Source organism: Helobdella robusta (assembly GCF_000326865.2).
Source record: "Helobdella robusta unplaced genomic scaffold HELROscaffold_13, whole genome shotgun sequence".
NCBI classification, from domain to species: domain Eukaryota; kingdom Metazoa; phylum Annelida; class Clitellata; order Rhynchobdellida; family Glossiphoniidae; genus Helobdella; species Helobdella robusta.
Window position 1 is genome coordinate 700,826 of NW_008703718.1, and position 17,156 is coordinate 717,981.

General features: G+C 30.5%; 2 protein-coding genes across 2 annotated transcripts; one reads left to right on the top strand and one right to left on the bottom strand.

Moving 5' to 3' along the window:
• Window positions 1–3,318: 3,318 nt before the first annotated feature.
• Window positions 3,319–5,736, bottom strand: HELRODRAFT_168231 (hypothetical protein; the record flags this gene model as incomplete). The annotated part of the gene is made up of 6 exons (XM_009014115.1): window positions 3,319–3,621; window positions 3,858–4,022; window positions 4,659–4,786; window positions 4,852–4,910; window positions 5,471–5,619; window positions 5,683–5,736. The coding sequence occupies 6 exons, from the start codon at window positions 5,734–5,736 to the stop codon at window positions 3,319–3,321; spliced, it is 858 nt and encodes a 285-aa protein (XP_009012363.1).
• A 3,554-nt stretch (window positions 5,737–9,290) lies between these two features.
• Window positions 9,291–16,765, top strand: HELRODRAFT_73491 (hypothetical protein; the record flags this gene model as incomplete). The annotated part of the gene is made up of 7 exons (XM_009014116.1): window positions 9,291–9,362; window positions 14,730–14,834; window positions 14,934–14,980; window positions 15,295–15,388; window positions 15,728–15,799; window positions 16,183–16,410; window positions 16,715–16,765. The coding sequence occupies 7 exons, from the start codon at window positions 9,291–9,293 to the stop codon at window positions 16,763–16,765; spliced, it is 669 nt and encodes a 222-aa protein (XP_009012364.1).
• Window positions 16,766–17,156: the final 391 nt, after the last annotated feature.

The following is a 17,156-nucleotide window of genomic DNA, read 5'->3' on the forward strand; positions in this document are numbered from 1 at the left end:
CCAAATACTTCATTTGCAAAAATTAATTTACTAACTTTTGCAAAACAAATTTTTAGAGGAAATCAGAGAACTTTCATTGAAAAAATTCTGAAAAATAAACCTGAATTAATATAAATATGGTTCGACGTGACGCAACGATAGTAAATCAGAGTTGGGCCGAGTGGATATAAATAATGATCAGGCGACACGTGATCCGTTGATAAATTAACGTGCACATGCCATATTTCAGCATATAAAATTCGCTATATAATGTTTGATTATATGCAATACAAATATATGTGTTATATATTTTGAAATGTTAAAAACTATTTATATGGAATAAATTCACAAGATGTTTCTGAATAATTTAGTATTCGACTTCGACACAAATGATCGTGAAATGTAGGCCTTTTCGTTCATCGTTATCGAAAATGATCGTTACTTTGAAAGTTTTCAAAAGTTTTAAAAAATAATCTCTATAAAGTTTATAGTATAATAGTATATATAAACAGCTTGTTCTATCATTTTGTTAACTTTTTAAAGTAATATTTAAAACTTTGTCAAAAAGTTAATTTAAAAAAACTAAATTGTAAGAATAATATATACGTATATATATATTTGTGTGTGTGTGTTTATATGTATATTTATATATATTTATATAAAGTTAGTTGGACTAACTTTGCTTTTTCTAAAGAAACTATATAAGCCAAAGCTACACTGTAGATGATTTGCGAAAAATCAAAATAAGGCCTATCATCATGCTGAATTTGGTAAACAAGTTTTATTGAATTTTTATGATGAACTTGGATAATAATTCTTTTTCTAAATAAATTAGGCAATTTCCAGAAAACAATAGTGAGGAAAATTAAAAAGACAAACTTCAAATTGATAAATGCCAACAATTCGTTAGAATTCATACAATATATGCATATTGTATTGATATATTATATATATATATATATATATATATAACATATATATATATGTATATATATATATATATAGAGAGAGAGAGAGAGAAAATATATACTATAATATATGCTACTGTTTATAAATGACATATATAAAATTATATATGTACATATATTTATATAAAAATCAGTTTTTGAATTTTATTGTAATTTTTAGCATTCTAAAAATCCTTAAGAGCTATTTCTGTCGTTTATAATGTTTTTTATAAAATCATAATCAAGTTGAAAAAAAAAGTTAAAAAAAGCTTATCGACTACAACGCAAAGATCAATGACGTTGATCGTATGGTCCTAGTATAGAAATAATTCGCTGAAATTTATAACCGCAATGGCAGTTATGTTTCAAGTGCTGGATTTTGGATTACTGAAATGGCGTTAACATTTCGTGGTAACGTAAAAAAATCATAAAAACAATGAAGTGTAAAATTCAAAAATGTAAAAACTAATAAATTTTAATAATTATTATTGCAATTGACACAACGAAAAAATTAGTCAATAGTGGTACACATGTGTCTGAGTAAAACCATTCGTTTTTGCATGGCGGACTTCAAGTTTGTTGTTATGTCGTGAACAGTTATCAATTCGTAACATGAAATATTTTTTAACAGTCCCGACACTTCATCACATTTTCTGAAAATAAATTATTAGCATACTTAGTATCTAAAAATCATTTATCGATATCCAATGGTCACCTAAATTTTGTTATATGGTCTAAAATAAAAATGTATTCAATTAAACACCGAACAAATTAAATCAAATGAAATAATAAATTAACTAAATCATTTGTTTGTTTTTTTTTTCAAAAATCCGGTAGAAGTTGAGATGAGGTCTGGAAAAAAACTTGAATAGGCAGAATCAAAATTAGCAAGAAGTTCTCAGAAGTATCAAAATTATAGGTAAAGATAAAAAAAATTGACTTAGATCTACATTTAAAGTATTCATAATATTATATTAACCTCATCATCAGTCTAAGAAGATTACCAAATGTTTCAACAAACACATTCTCAACTAAAAAACTGAATTTTAGTGACTGTCATCTCGCCATAATTCCAACAAATAAACTGTCAACCCTGTCTAACTAAACTACTGCCAATCGTTTTTTTTCAATAGTCCTTCAAATGTGAAATCGTCACATATTTCAGTTTCAACAGAAAATCAGTGTTAGACAACGCTGAAAAAGAATAATAAATTCTTCAGAAATCTCAAAAACAAATGAATAAGTGGAAAAATTTATATAATATTATAAAAGATTGAGTGTAAAAAACTGTTTATGGACGAAAAAGAATAGATTATTAAGTTACAAGAACTTTCAAAAGTAAAAATTATTTAGTGAAGATTAAGAAAAAAGTGGTTTATTTTAAACCGAAATCGTCAGCTCAAGTAATATAAATTTCTTAGCAATATTAAAAATTTTATCAAAGGTTAATAGACAGTTAAAGAGGAAGATCTATTTCAGGTGTTTCTGAAGCGACAGGTTTGTAGAAACAATTGTTGTCATGTTAACAAAGTATTTCTTCGAAGTATTTAAAAGGTGATTAAAAAGCTTTTAGAAAAGTCAAATATTTTTATCCTAATAAGGTGGAGGTGAATCAACAGTTAAAATTTTTAATTCATCTAGAGTAATTATCTATCATAATATTAAAAAAATTAAATACGTTTATTCGTTATAAAAAAAAACTTAAATATTACAAACTCGTTGTTCAAAATTTTGTTTAATATTCGAGGTGGAAATTGAGAGGTAGAAACTTTTTCAAACTGCAACAAAAATTCATCTCAGCATTTGTTTGACAACAACAAATTAACATTATAAATAAAATGACCCACTTTGTGGTTTAGAAATAACGTTTCATAAATAACCAAATGATTCATAGATTTTATGGTTGCACTATGAAAGTTCTTCCTTGACTGAGAGTGAATTTCTTGAATAAATTTCATTACCTACCATTACAAGAAGATGACGATAGGAACACATGAAAATCAATTTCAAAGTTTAATAAAATATCTACCTACCAAAAGTTTTATTCTTTCTTGATTAACCAATAGGTGCTTAGACTTTGGAGCGTAGAATCTTTGCTTTGAACGGTTAACAAGAACAAAATATAATACGCCCGGTATATTTTTTAGTATAGATCTGGTTATTCAGTGGATAAGAAAAAAAAAAAAATTTTGTAGCAATTGTTTAATAAAGCTGTAACAACAATTAGAAGCCTACTTAAGAAATGAGTTTATAGCTTAGAAACAGTTTAAAAAATCTAGCAAAACATAATTCGATAAATATATAGGGTAATGACTGTAAAATTGTGCACTCGTGGTCCGTAAATTTGACTATCTGATTTCCATTAACGAGGCAAACAGATTGTAAAAGGATATTAATCCCAATGGTAACTGTTCATGACGTTTCGATTGAGCAATTTAAGAGTAGAGTCATTGCTGACAGCTTCATATATGAAGAACTTTAAAACATTCAGATGTTCTTTCGATAGCAAGCTATTTGAAGAGACATCAATGAATATTTTGCATATTGTCGAACATTTGTCAACCGCGTTAGAAATCGTGTTTTCCGTTCTTACAGACCAAGCACTTCTATTTAGTTCGTTGATGAAAGACGATTGATTAACGTAACTGAATAACGTGCGGAAGGTTTGAGATGTGCAAGCATTGTTTGGTAACCCCTGTTAAATATTGATAGTCTAATATAAAATAGAAGTTATAAATACAATTATGATGCAATATTACATATGCAATTACGATTTAAACCATCAAGTAATAAGAAATAAGGATGTTGAACTAATTTTTTTTTTCAATTCTTAAATTTAAAATAAAAAATTGCAATAAAATATAAAAACTTGGCAAATAACTGATATTTTATATTCGATGTTTATCAAAAGTAATAAAAATTAAGACTAACTTCAACTTTTCCCATTAAATCAACAATTCTTTTCAAATGAATTTTGACTGCAGTTAAATTTTTATATCTATTTTCTAAAGAGTTTTGAGAATCCACAGGAATTGTTAGATTGTGAAGGTAATATGATAATTTTAAGAACTCCATATATTCTTTGGTGTATTCCATCTGATGTTTATAATTTTATAACATTTCATGAAACAACAAAAAACAAGTTACAAAAGACAAAACTGAGACAAGAAAATGACCATACTGGTCAAAGGTTAAAAGGTCAGATACTTGAATCAATTTAAGTAGTGCGTCACTATATACTCTAACGAATCATCTAACGAATATAAAGCGTACGACGTCCTTCAAAAGTTACAATAGAAACGTAGATATTGTAGATAATAAGTGAAAAAAAACTTCATGTAATGCGAAAATTTGTAATCTTGTAAATATTTTTCATTTGGAAATATAAATTAAAAAAAAACAGAAGAAATAAAAATAAAACAATGACTTTGACGTTTAATTTTTTAAAGTATGATTTTTTGCAGAAAAATATCTTACGTCAATAAAATTTTACGTTAAAGGTGGATTTACTCTTCCCATTTCTTGAAACAAACTCATCAATAGCATTAAGGCCATTTCACTTGCCAAATAAATCATAGTGGATTAAAATCTTTATTATTATTACTATTTTAACCGTCATTATTATCTAAGCCAATTATGCCTTCAAAGCAGTTGTAACACCAAGGACTGTATGATGTAAACATCGGAAAAAATTCTTTACTTCAATTAGATAAAATATTAAAAAATGTTTACCTTATTGAGAAGTACCAAATGGAAATGATCAAAAAGAGGCACAATGGTTATTCTGTATGGTTTGTGTCCGCTGTAATGTTTCAAATAAATTACGACATTCGACAATTCTTTACTGCCATATTCCGTAGCTGAAATTATAAAAGAACAAAGTTGACCAGGCTCTTGATAGGTTATAAATAAAATCAAAAAAAACCTTTTATGTAGGAAATGAGACTAATAAAGTCTTCGGCATTGATGATTTCAGATGTTGCACTAATGGAAAGAAACGCAACAAATTCATATATTAAAATAGAAATGAAAAAAATCGTCTTAGGGCCATAGAACAAAATGCTATCAGGAATGGTATTTAATTCTGAACAACGGAAAAAGAATGAAGAAGTTTCGCTCTGTGACTGCAAAGTTTCATGTCTGTAGAAATTGCATTCAGCCAAGGGAAAGAATATGACGCTATAGTATGAAGAACGTGAATACGCTGGTACAATGCAGAGAACTTGAAAAAGTTAGAATGAAATATTACCATACACCAAGTAGAACCTAAAAACATAATACTATAAGGACAGACTCAGCAAGAGCATATAATAAAACAATGTCGATTAGTATCAAGAAAATTTACAGTTTTTACCGACCTTAACCATAAAAACATTAATTGATTATTAGATAATCCCTACATAAATGCGTGTGCTCACATAATGTTCACTGCCAGCAATGAATAAAATATGTCGTGGCAGGTTACCAGAGGCCGCTAAAAGTCCATTTAGTTATCTATTGTAAGAACACAAAAATTACAAAGACGCAAATATTAATGATGATACTTGGAGCAACTGGCAACTATCTTCAGATGGAAGAGCAGGATGGCATGCACGGTATATACTTTTTTCCAAGAGTTGTATTCAACAATGTTGCTCAGCAAGTCTTCACATTTCGATTTTAACTCATAAGACAAAATTAATTTTTCTTTTGTCTGAAAAAAACTAATGAATTTTATTTCATGAAATGAAAATTTGGTACACATAATAAGGTTCACCTGCATAAGAATACTTGAGTCATTATCATACAAGTCCTTCCACGAACAAACCATTTTATTTAACATTTGGATCGACTGCTCATTATTTGCTTTTTCAAGCCTAGAGTGAACAAAATATCAAAATGAATCCCAGTTAAACATCATTTAGGAGAAACCACAAATTATATAAAATTTTCTTTAAAATTGAATACAAATAAAATTATATGATTACATGTACAGCAAAAACACGCACATATAAATCAAGTGATTTTGCTCTTATTTTATGTATTTTTATCACTTTTATTTTTCCCAAATATTTGAAAACAATAATAGTAAGAGATGAATAATAAGAGCATTTATATAGCACCGATTCGCGCGGCTGCTTCAGAACCGCCCGGAACCTATGTGCCTGTCTTAAAAAAGTGGGTCTAGTTTTTTAAAGACCCAGCGAGGAACATTATCTCACTCAACTTAAGAGAGGTGGCATATTGCAAACATCAGAAGCAGCATAACGGAAGCGGTGACTAGAGAGATGGGGTTCCGTAGCAAAAAGAATGTTCAGGAGACCTGTCGAGGGGAACTGGCATGTTTGTGGCGGGGTATGAAATCATTGAGATATGTTGGGGAATTGAAATCTAAATTCAACGCATCATAATTTTGAATTATTTCAAAAAATGTTCATGTATAAAAAATTTGAAAAGCTGTAACCAAATTCCGAAAATTGTATGAATCTAAAATCTTAAATGAAGTACAAAAAACAAACATACCCATCAACAAATGACCCAAATAGGAAAAAAATGAATCGGGAAATATGATTCAACATCAACGTTTGCAAACTGGAAGAATTAAATCTATTTTCAGTTATGCTGACTATAGTGAGATCTTTAACCTGCGTCGTTTCAATATACGAATAATTGTACAAATAACAGAAAATTTGCAAACAAGCAATTAAAAAAACACGATGACTGAATTAAATATCTATTAACCAAAAGGTTACAATGCATCAAAGATTGTTGGCAAGTTAGCTCAGCAAGTATGGTGCCATGTTTTGCATGTCTGTTATTGCAATGTTCAACTTCAAATACTGTCTGTGCATGTGACACGGGTCGTGGAAGTATATATCAAAATGTGCGTGAAACTACATGATAAATTAAAAATGAATTATACAATTTTTTGTAGAAAGGCATAATAAAATAAAGTAGCTATGAATGCGTGTAAGCAAATTATGAGACGCTTAAAAGTAAATCCGTAACCTGTTTTAAAGCCATCTGCAGACCATTTGCACACCTGATATGTTCTATTGTATCAGAGGAAGAAAACATTTGAATTGCAATAATTGGACTAAAACATTGGAGAACGGAATTTTTATCCAATTTTTGACCAACATTCTGATAAAAAGTTTAGCAATAGAATTTTCAAAAAAAAAAAAAAATAAACTTGATGAAACAATAAAAATGAAGTGAAAATTTGAGATAGTATTTTAACTCTACAATTAAAAAAGCACTTTTTTTGTCAGATTTAATTGTTCAATGAGTGTTATTATTAATAATAAAGTGCCTATTTTTACCACATTGTAATTTATCAAAGTTAATTCTCTCAAAATCCAAGAGTTATCATTTTTCTACAGTATTCTATAGCAAGAATTACAAATTTCTAAACCATGTACCTCATTCATGTCTAAAAGATTATCTTTTCAACTTTATTTCTTTCTTCTATACATTGTCATTCTTGATGTGTCAGTTGGTCAGTCAGTCTCATCAGTTGGTCAGTCAGTTAGTCAGTCAACAAGCCAGCCAGCCAGCCAGCAAGCCAGCTAGTTAGTCAGTCAACCAATCAATTAATCAATCAGTCAGACAATTAATCAATCAGCATATCAATCAAATTATTTATTTAAAGAATAGAATTTGATTTCCAATTATCAAGAACTATAATGAGTGAACACAAGGAAGACAAATCATAGCTTAGTGCAGTGTCTTCAAGTTTAGAGTTAGTTCAAAAAATATCTATAAGATATCTGCTGAATATTGTTCTTTCCTAAATAAAATTAAAACCCAATTTTAAATAAACCTTCATATTCATACTAGTATAGAAAATTTAATCATGTCCATTAATTAATAGAATAATTAACAAACAAAAAATAATTAACTTTATTTTTATTTGATTTGATACAATCTTTCCTATATATTGGGAATGTATATTCTTAACAATAAAATAAAAGTAACCAATTGAAAACATGAAATTTCCTAAAAATTTCCATTGTGTTACTTGGCATTAATAATTAGATATTCCTATGCTAGCTTTAATTTCTTAATGGTACTAAAATTGAAAAATTTGAACCTATGTTCAGATTGGATTACTACAGGTCGTAAATTTTTTTTAAGAACAGAAAAGGTTAGAAAAAACTAAGCTCTAGACTAGACACTCCCTCCTTTCATGTTTTATTAATTTATCCTTTAGATTAGACCTTTATGTATGACTTTTCTTAATTTTGTTCCTTCATATTGCATATCTTCATGTTATCTTACTTACTATGTCTTGTTACCAGTATTAAGTTAAATAGGATTGTATGAAGTTTAATTAGAATAATTAAACTACATACTATACAGTGAGTGCACTGCATTGAATAACAATATGAAATATATAGTCCTTGCTCTGGCTTTAAGTTTAAAATCTTCAAGTTTATTTTTAAGTAACTAGCTAGTTAGTGTTAGAGTAGGAAATAGACAGTAGAGATTAGTTTAGTTTTAGTTGTTTCATTATTAATTGACTGAATCACAGAATAATAATTTAATTAATTATTAATTAAAAATTAAATCATAAATTTTATATTAATACTTTGAATTAATATTTAAATAATTTAATAATGATGTTTTGAAATTAATATTAATGAATAAATAATCATAGACAAACGTTTGTTTATAGACTTTTATAATTTTTTAAACAATAAAGTTACAGATTAATTTAACGTTTAAGATTTAATAATAAACTTTTCATTTTATAATTTATTTTATATTAATTATTGATAATTAATATATTATATAAAATAAAAATATACCTGGCAAAGAAAAAGTGACAAATCGTCATAAATCTTGAAAAATAGGACGTCTTTTGATGATAAAATGATTATATTTTGCATGTCTTCAAGTTTAAAATATTTATTAGTATTTTTTTCAATTAAAATTAAATTGACGCCTTAGTGCTTGCTGGATGGTGATCCGCCACAGTTCAATAAAACAATTTGTGTTTACTTTTTAAAAGTAAAAATAATAAATACTAATATTATTAAAGTATTAATATTGAGTTTCTACAACGCTAACTTTACGAAAAAAAATCAATGTTTTCATATTTGCTTGCAAACATATAAAAAAATTCAAAAAATTATGTATTTTTAGTTTTTCAAGTAAATAGACAAATAAAAGCACAATTAAAGAAAAATTCTGAATCAGTTAAAAAATTTACAAATGATTAATAACCTAACGCACGTACGTAAATAAATTTATTTGTTTGGGTTTTTCCAATGAAGTTTGTAATTTTCTGGTGTTGTTCATAATAATCCAAATTAGAATAGACTCCACGATTACGCGAATTTAATTTTTTGTACAGCCTTTAAATTTTCAAATTTTTAAACGATGAATCGATTATTTGGTAGTAGTGGGGCGAAAAAACAGCCCCCTCCCAACATGACTGACTGCATCTCAAATGTTAGCAATTTGGAATATCAATTTGAATTTAAATATTAAATATAAAATAATAATAATAATTTAATAAACATCCTAAAATTTGTCTATTGTTCATTTTATTTCTTCTTAATTTATCATTAATAGCTTTACGTTTACGGTTTTTTTTTCTAAAACCAAAACTTTTCAAATTTACATTTTTAATTTAGTTTTAACTTCTGGTTAACCTTAAAATTCAATTAATATAATTATAATTTGTTTAATTATTTTTTTAAATTTAACTTTTATTCCTTATCTATTGAATTTCTATTGTTAGTGTTAAAGTTAACAAATGTTTAAAATTATAAGCACAATTTAGGATTTGCACTGTTGATATTTGTTATATAATATATAATTATATATTATATATATAATATATATATATAGTATATATTATATACTATATAATTATATATACTGTTATAACCGTGCTACCGAACGCACTAGATTCTAGAATGTTCTAGTGACTGGAACGTTCTAGAGTATGCTGGAATCGGACCATCTGGAAGAATCTAGAAACGACGCTTGCGAAGAGTATAAAAGCGCACGTCGCAAGATATTCGTGATTAGTGAAATTCGTGATTTTGTGAATAGCGATTCGGTGAATTATTTAAAGCATATTTGATTTGTTTGTTGACGTTGTCATAGCGATAGATTTTGAAAGATTTAAAAGTTAATTGTTGCGTTAGTGCGAATTTACTGGAAATAAACGATTTGTTGATTTCTTCTGTAAATTAAGTTTAATAACTAATAATAGTTGATTTCTTCTGTAAATAAAGTTTAATAACTGTTTGGAGTATTTTATTCAATCGAAGATTTGAACCCGTCGCATCGTAAACCGGTTACGACAGCGAGTATTATAACATTGGTGTCAGAAGTGGGATCTTCGACCAGCGAATTACTACTCATAGAAAAAGAACACGATGTCAAAACTATGTGGTTTGAACGTAGTTCAGCTACGAGAAGAACTACAGAAACGAAGCCTTGTCACAAGTGGCAACAAAGAAGTATTAGTAGCACGTCTGAGAGAAGCTCTCATTGACGAAGGTAAGAATCCAGACGAGTTCAAGTTTGATGGTGCTGACAAAGACAATGAAATTAGCACAGGCACGTTTACAACCGCTAAAATGATGGAACTTCTGCTTAGTATGTCAACTGAAATAAAACAACAGTCCGATCGACAGACAGAAGAGTTAAAACAACAGATCAAGGAACAGTCCGAACGACAGACAGAGGAGTTAAAACAGATCAAAGAACATTCCGAACGACAGTCCGAACGACAGACAGAAGAGTTAAAACAACAGATCAAGGAACAGTCCGAACGACAGACAGAGGAGTTAAAACACGTAAAATTGGAAGTGGCAGAACAGATTGAAGAACAGTCAACAAGAATAGAAATGATCGAGCAGAAACTTGATCGTCAGACCGTTGAGGTAGATCACAAGATAGACAAATTGAAGCGAGAATTGGAGCAATCCAAAAAAATGGCCATGCCTTTAGATCACGCATCCGGAAGAACTTTGAAGGTACCAGCATTTGACGGAGAGATGTCCTGGAACGTTTATAAAACCCAGTTCGAAGCAGCATCAACTAGTAACTGTTGGAACGGAAAAGAACGAGCAACAGCACTGATACTGGCCCTGCGAGGTTCAGCAGCAGAGGTTCTTCAGACGATTCCGGCGGAGAACCACTTCAACTATGAAGTTCTGGTTAGCGCGTTGGATTTACGTTATGGTGAAGAACACATGAAACAGATTTATCGGTCTCAGCTTAGAAACAGAACGCAACGATCTGGTGAATCCATTCAGCAGCTGGCACAAGATATCGAACGGTTGACATTGCTGTCGTATCCGACATCAGACCCCGAGCATAGAGACGAAACTGCCCTGGATACGTTTATCAAAGCCCTTCGTGATTCGGAACTCAAGCAATCCCTTCTCTTGTCAGATAAACGAAAACTCAAGGATGCCGTTGCGCACTGTCTCACTTTTGAATCGGCAAAGCAAGCATCAAAAAGTGACGTACGTCAACCTTCTTGCCAGAAGGTGGTTGTGAAACGCGAACCTCAACAGCATGGTGTACCCCAATACTGGATTTGTGGTGAAAAAGGCCATCTACGTCGTGATTGTAAATACCGCCTAAAAGATAACTACTGCCGAAATTGCGCGACAAGATGGCGCAAAAGAGGAGAAGATGATCCAGTATCGCGATCGGCCCCTTCTAACGAACGGGCGGAAAACTAATAAGAGCCAACTTTGTGGGGCAGAGGTTGGCTAGTAGAATTGACGCTCCCAGTACCGTAATTAACATTTCCAGACTACACCGAAATCGAAACGACTTATGGCGGAACGGAAAAGTTGATCAACGAGAATGCGTAATTACAGTCGACACCGGAGCAACAAAATCGATTTTAAGATTTGATTTGGTACCCAATCTGAAGAAAGAGACTTCTAACAAATACATCCTTCGAACAGCTACCGGAGGAACAGCACCAATCTATGGAAAGATTCTCCGTACTGTTCAGCTAGGCGACTTGTTATTCGAAGGTTCATTCTTAGTCGCGGATATCATCGACGAATGCATAATAGGTGTCGACTTTCTGACAAAATATGTGTTCAAAATTGACTTAGAAAAACGCATTCTTAGATAGAGAAATACAGAAGTGATAATGGGGGATAGCGACGAAAAATGCATTCGAGTAACAGTCGATTGTGACATGGAACTACCTCAATCATCTGAAAACATCGTATGGGGCAAGTTGAATTGCGATCCTGGGGGCCACCAGTTCTATTTGATGGAGCCAACCTCAACGACAAATGTACGGAACGCGGTCATTGGAAAATGCCTGGTAGAAGCGAACAAAAATGGTCTTATTCCTGTCAGAATAATAAATACTGCTAAACACACTATTAAAATTAAAAAGGCGAGGAAATAGGTAATTGCCAATCAATAAATTTGGTGAAATCATTAGATGTGGAGCAACAGGAAAAGGTTCTACCAACTGACAAAGATAGACTCAAAGAACTTACCAAAAATCTACTGGATGAACTTAATTTGTATCAAGAAGACCGTCTAAAAGCCGAGGCGTTGATTGCTGATTTTGCAGACGTGTTTTCAACCGGTGACAATGACCAAGGTAAAACAGCTCTGGTAACTCACCGAATTGATACTCAGGATTCGAAACCGATCCGAAAAGTACCACGACGTCTTCCTCTAGCAAAACAAACAGAAGTAACGACAATGCAGAATCAAGGCGTCATCGAACCGTCATCAAGTCCCTGGATTTCGCCAGTTGTTTTGGTAAAGAAGAAGGACGGCACTACCAGTTTTTGCGTTGATTATAGGAAGTTAAATGATGTGACTAAAAAGGACAGCTATCCGTTACCGAGGACATCATGGACACCCTATCTGGCTCAAGTTGGTTCTCTACGCTTGATTTGAAAAGCGGATACTGGCAAGTAGAAATCGACAAGAACGATCGCGAAAAGACAGCGTTTTCTATCGGATCGGGGTTGTGGCAATTCACCGTCATGCCATTTGGATTGTGCAATGCTCCAGCTACATTCGAGCGACTGATGGAATGTGTATTGCAAGGTCTTAACTGGAAAACCTGTCTTGTCTATTTAGACGACATAATTGTTCTAGGAAGAACATTTGATCAACACGTCGAAAACTTACGGGAGATCTTCACAAGACTTCGGGTGGCAAATTTAAAGCTGAACGTTAAAAAGTGCAGGTTATTTTCTAAAGAAGTTAACTATTTGGGACATGTGGTATCTTCAGATGGAGTTCGAACCGATCCCAGCAAGATAGAAATCCACACAACTACTGGAGAAACGCCATCAAGAGTTCTGTTTGGGACTACCTTAAGAACTCCAGCTGATGTGAAATATGGCGTACCACCTGAACCACACCAACCATTAACAGAATACGTGGATAATCTTCGACAGCGATTAAACCATATCCACCGTTACGTACGCCTTAAAATTATGAAAAACATGGAGGCGGCCCAAACCAGATACGACTTGAAAGGAAGCTGTGGCGGTTTTGCTGTCGACGAGTTAGTTTGGCTGTACAACCCACAGCGGAAGAAAGGACGTTCTCCAAAGCTCCAGCGAGTGTGGGAAGGACCTTATCAAGTCATCACCCGCTTGAATGACGTCGACTACCGTATTCAGGAATATCGGAAGCCGAGAGCAAGAATGAAGATGGTTCATTTGGATAGACTGGCTCCGTACCATGCGGACACCGGAACGAAAACTGTTCGGGACGAACAGAACTAAGAAGGGGGTAATGTTATAACTGTGCTACCGAACGCACTTGATTCTAGCGTATTCTAGAATGTTCTAGTGACTGGAACGTTCTAGAGTATGCTGGAATCGGACCATCTGGAAGAATCTAGAAACGACGCTTGCGAAGAGTATAAAAGCGCACGTCGCAAGATATTCGTGATTAGTGAAATTCGTGATTTTGTGATTTTGTGAATAGCGATTCGGTGAATTATTTAAAGCGATATTTGATTTGTTTGTTGACGGTTGTCATAGCGATAGATTTTGAAAGATTTAAAAGTTAATTGTTGCGTTAGTGCGAATTTACTGGAAATAAACGATTAGTTGATTTCTTCTGTAAATTAAGTTTAATAACTAATAATAGTTGATTTCTTCTGTAAATAAAGTTTAATAACTGTTTGGAGTATTTTATTCAATCGAAGATTTGAACCCGTCGCATCGTAAACCGGTTACGACAGCGAGTATTATTACAATACTATGTATAAGTTGATTGACTGCCGCCCATTTATAGTCTTAAAATCTACTCTAGAAATTAATTTTGAGGTATTGAAATATTAGCTAGTCCCTTAATTTATTTTTTTTTTGTATAAAAGTAAAAACAGATAAACCAATCACTCACATGTGCAGTCATATAATTGAATTTTTATAACAGAGTTTTCTTTTGTGTAGATTATTAGTAGAAATGTTGTGGTAAAATAAACAGTAACCATTTTTGGTATTTGATGGCTTATGTATCAGCATTTTCTTATATTATAGTTTTTTTTGAACGATTTAATAAATATTAATTATATTTAGATAATTTGTTTATAGATCAATATCAATCTTTTTATAAATATCTTTTATTTTCTTTTTTTCAAAGTTTCCAAAATAATTTTAATTTAAAATTAAATAACCTAGAAGAATTATTTATGCTTGAATAACCTGAATAAACTTTCATTGTAATCAACAATTTGAAATGATGAAGATGACAGATACATTTTATTGGTTGAGATATATAAAATTTAGGTTATGAAATGTACAATAAACTACAAAAAATTAATTTCATTCACTTCATTTAAACTAGTTGGATAGCAGAAGTGAGTCAGTTGATAAAAAAATTGCAAGACTTGAACAGGAACTTGCTAAATATAGAGATCAGATGAAAAAGATGAGAGAGGGCCCGTCAAAGGTTGCTCGTTTTCTGTTTATCTTCTATTTAATTTATTTTTTTTCAATGTTTGACATTTTGCTATAGATATATTTACAAGTTTAATATATTTACTTATAGAATTTACTGAAGCAAAAAGCAATGAGAGTTTTGAAACAGAAGAAAATGTTAGTAGTTACACTGTTTTTCCATTTCAGTTTTGTGATTTACAAATAGTTATTAGTTTACAAATTTTATTAATCATTCACAAATATTATTAATTTTATAAAAAGTTAAATAATTATTTACTAATATTATAAATCATTTACAAATAATATTAGATGTTCACTAATATTAATTATTTAAAAATTATTAACCAATCAACAATATCATTATTTATTTATTCATTATTTTATTTATTTATTTACAAATTTTCATATTTAATTACAGATATTATTAATTTATTCACTGGTTTTATTAATAATCCAAAACTGATAAACAGGTATGAACAGCAGCGAGATAACATGACTCAACAATCCTTTAATTTGGAGCAAGCAAATTATAACATACAATCCCTAAAAGACACCCAAATTACTGTAGGTTCACATCACAGCAAAATATTATATCAATAATGTTTCATAAAGTCAAATATTTTCAAACAGTTTATAGGCATGTCTTAAATTGTTTAATTTATTCACTTTAATAAATGCAATTTGTCATTTTCTTAATCATGGTCGGTAGGTAAGTGAGGTGTGAGGTATTGTGTTTTACCCAAATTATTTGTAGACCTAAATTTTTGTTACTCATACATTTTTAAAATTGTTATAATTCATTTTTTCATAAGTCTTAAATTATTTAAATATTAGTTATTGATTATTAGGAAATTAAATTTATTGAAAATAATTACAATGTTTTGATTAAACTCCATTTTACAGGTCAGTGCTATGAAAACTGGTATGAAGGAATTCAAGAAAGAATTTAAAAAAATAAACATAAATTCCATTGAGGTCATTTTGTTTTTATACCATTCTAATGCTGTTTTTCCTCTTGATTTTCTATTCAAACCAGTTTTAAACAATAGCTTAAACTAATATTATCAATTTTTTTCTAATTTTAACTACTAATTTTAATATCTGAAAAGATTAAAATTTATCAAATTTTGTTTAGATTTTCCTGATTCATTTTTCCAAATCTTTTATATTTTTTGTTTAAAATATTTTCATGCTATGCTGTATGCAATTTCAACTAAGGTCTTAAAATGTTTACATTGTTCATTAAGGTAATTTTTCTTTTTAGTTGTAATTTCTTTATACTTTCTGATACATTGAAAAGAAACTCTAAAAAAAATTATCCAGTAATAAGCATTTTCTCATTTCTATCTTGTAAACAGGATTTGCAAGATCAGATGGAAGACTTAACCGAACAATCTCAAGAAATCCAAGAAATAATGGGTAGAAGTTACGGCATGCCTGAGATTGATGATGATGAATTGGAAGCCGAGTTGAACGCCCTCGGAGACGAAATCGCTCTCGATGACGACACTTCTTATCTAGATGAAGCATCAAAGGCGCCAAACGCCCCAACTTCGGTTCCTGGAGCTGATAGTGTTGTTAATAAGGTGTGTGTTTTACATTTTTGTGAAAACTAGTTTTTCTTGTTAAATAAAGTAGCAGCTCCACAATCTTTTTTGATCTGATTTTATTATATTATAACCAGATTATATTTAGACTAATATTTATTATAAGTTCATTTTTGATATATGTATGAATATCTAACTACTGCATAGTGTTGCAGACCTGTTTGTAAGTGATTATATATCTACAACCAGTGCCATTGCTAGCTTTTTCATATTTCAATGTAAATGACAACATGATTATTTATTTATTTTAATTAGTTTATTAATATTTACTTATCTTCAATAGGATGGAGTGCCTGTCGATGAATTTGGTCTACCGAAAATTCCTGCCCAATAATCTTACTCTTATCATTTTGCTTTTTTAATATTTTGAATTATGAAATCATTAAAAGCTTTCCAAGTTTTCACTTTTGTTTCCTTGTTATACTATGATTAAAACTTTTCAAATGTATGAAAACAAATGTTATTTAGTTATTTGAAGTAGTTATTTATTGTCATCGTTTAATTTGTCATGAACATGCACTATATACAATTAGTTTATTAATTGATTTATGAGCCTATTGAAGCTGGTATGCTATCAAATTATCATGTAATAGAATTAAACGCTGCAATTGCATGTTCTGGACCGTAATAGAAATAACTATATAGGTGTGTTTGATTTCTGCTCTTGAACAAGGAGACCGCGCAATTCACAGCGTGCACGACGCCCAACTCTGTGATTTAATTCG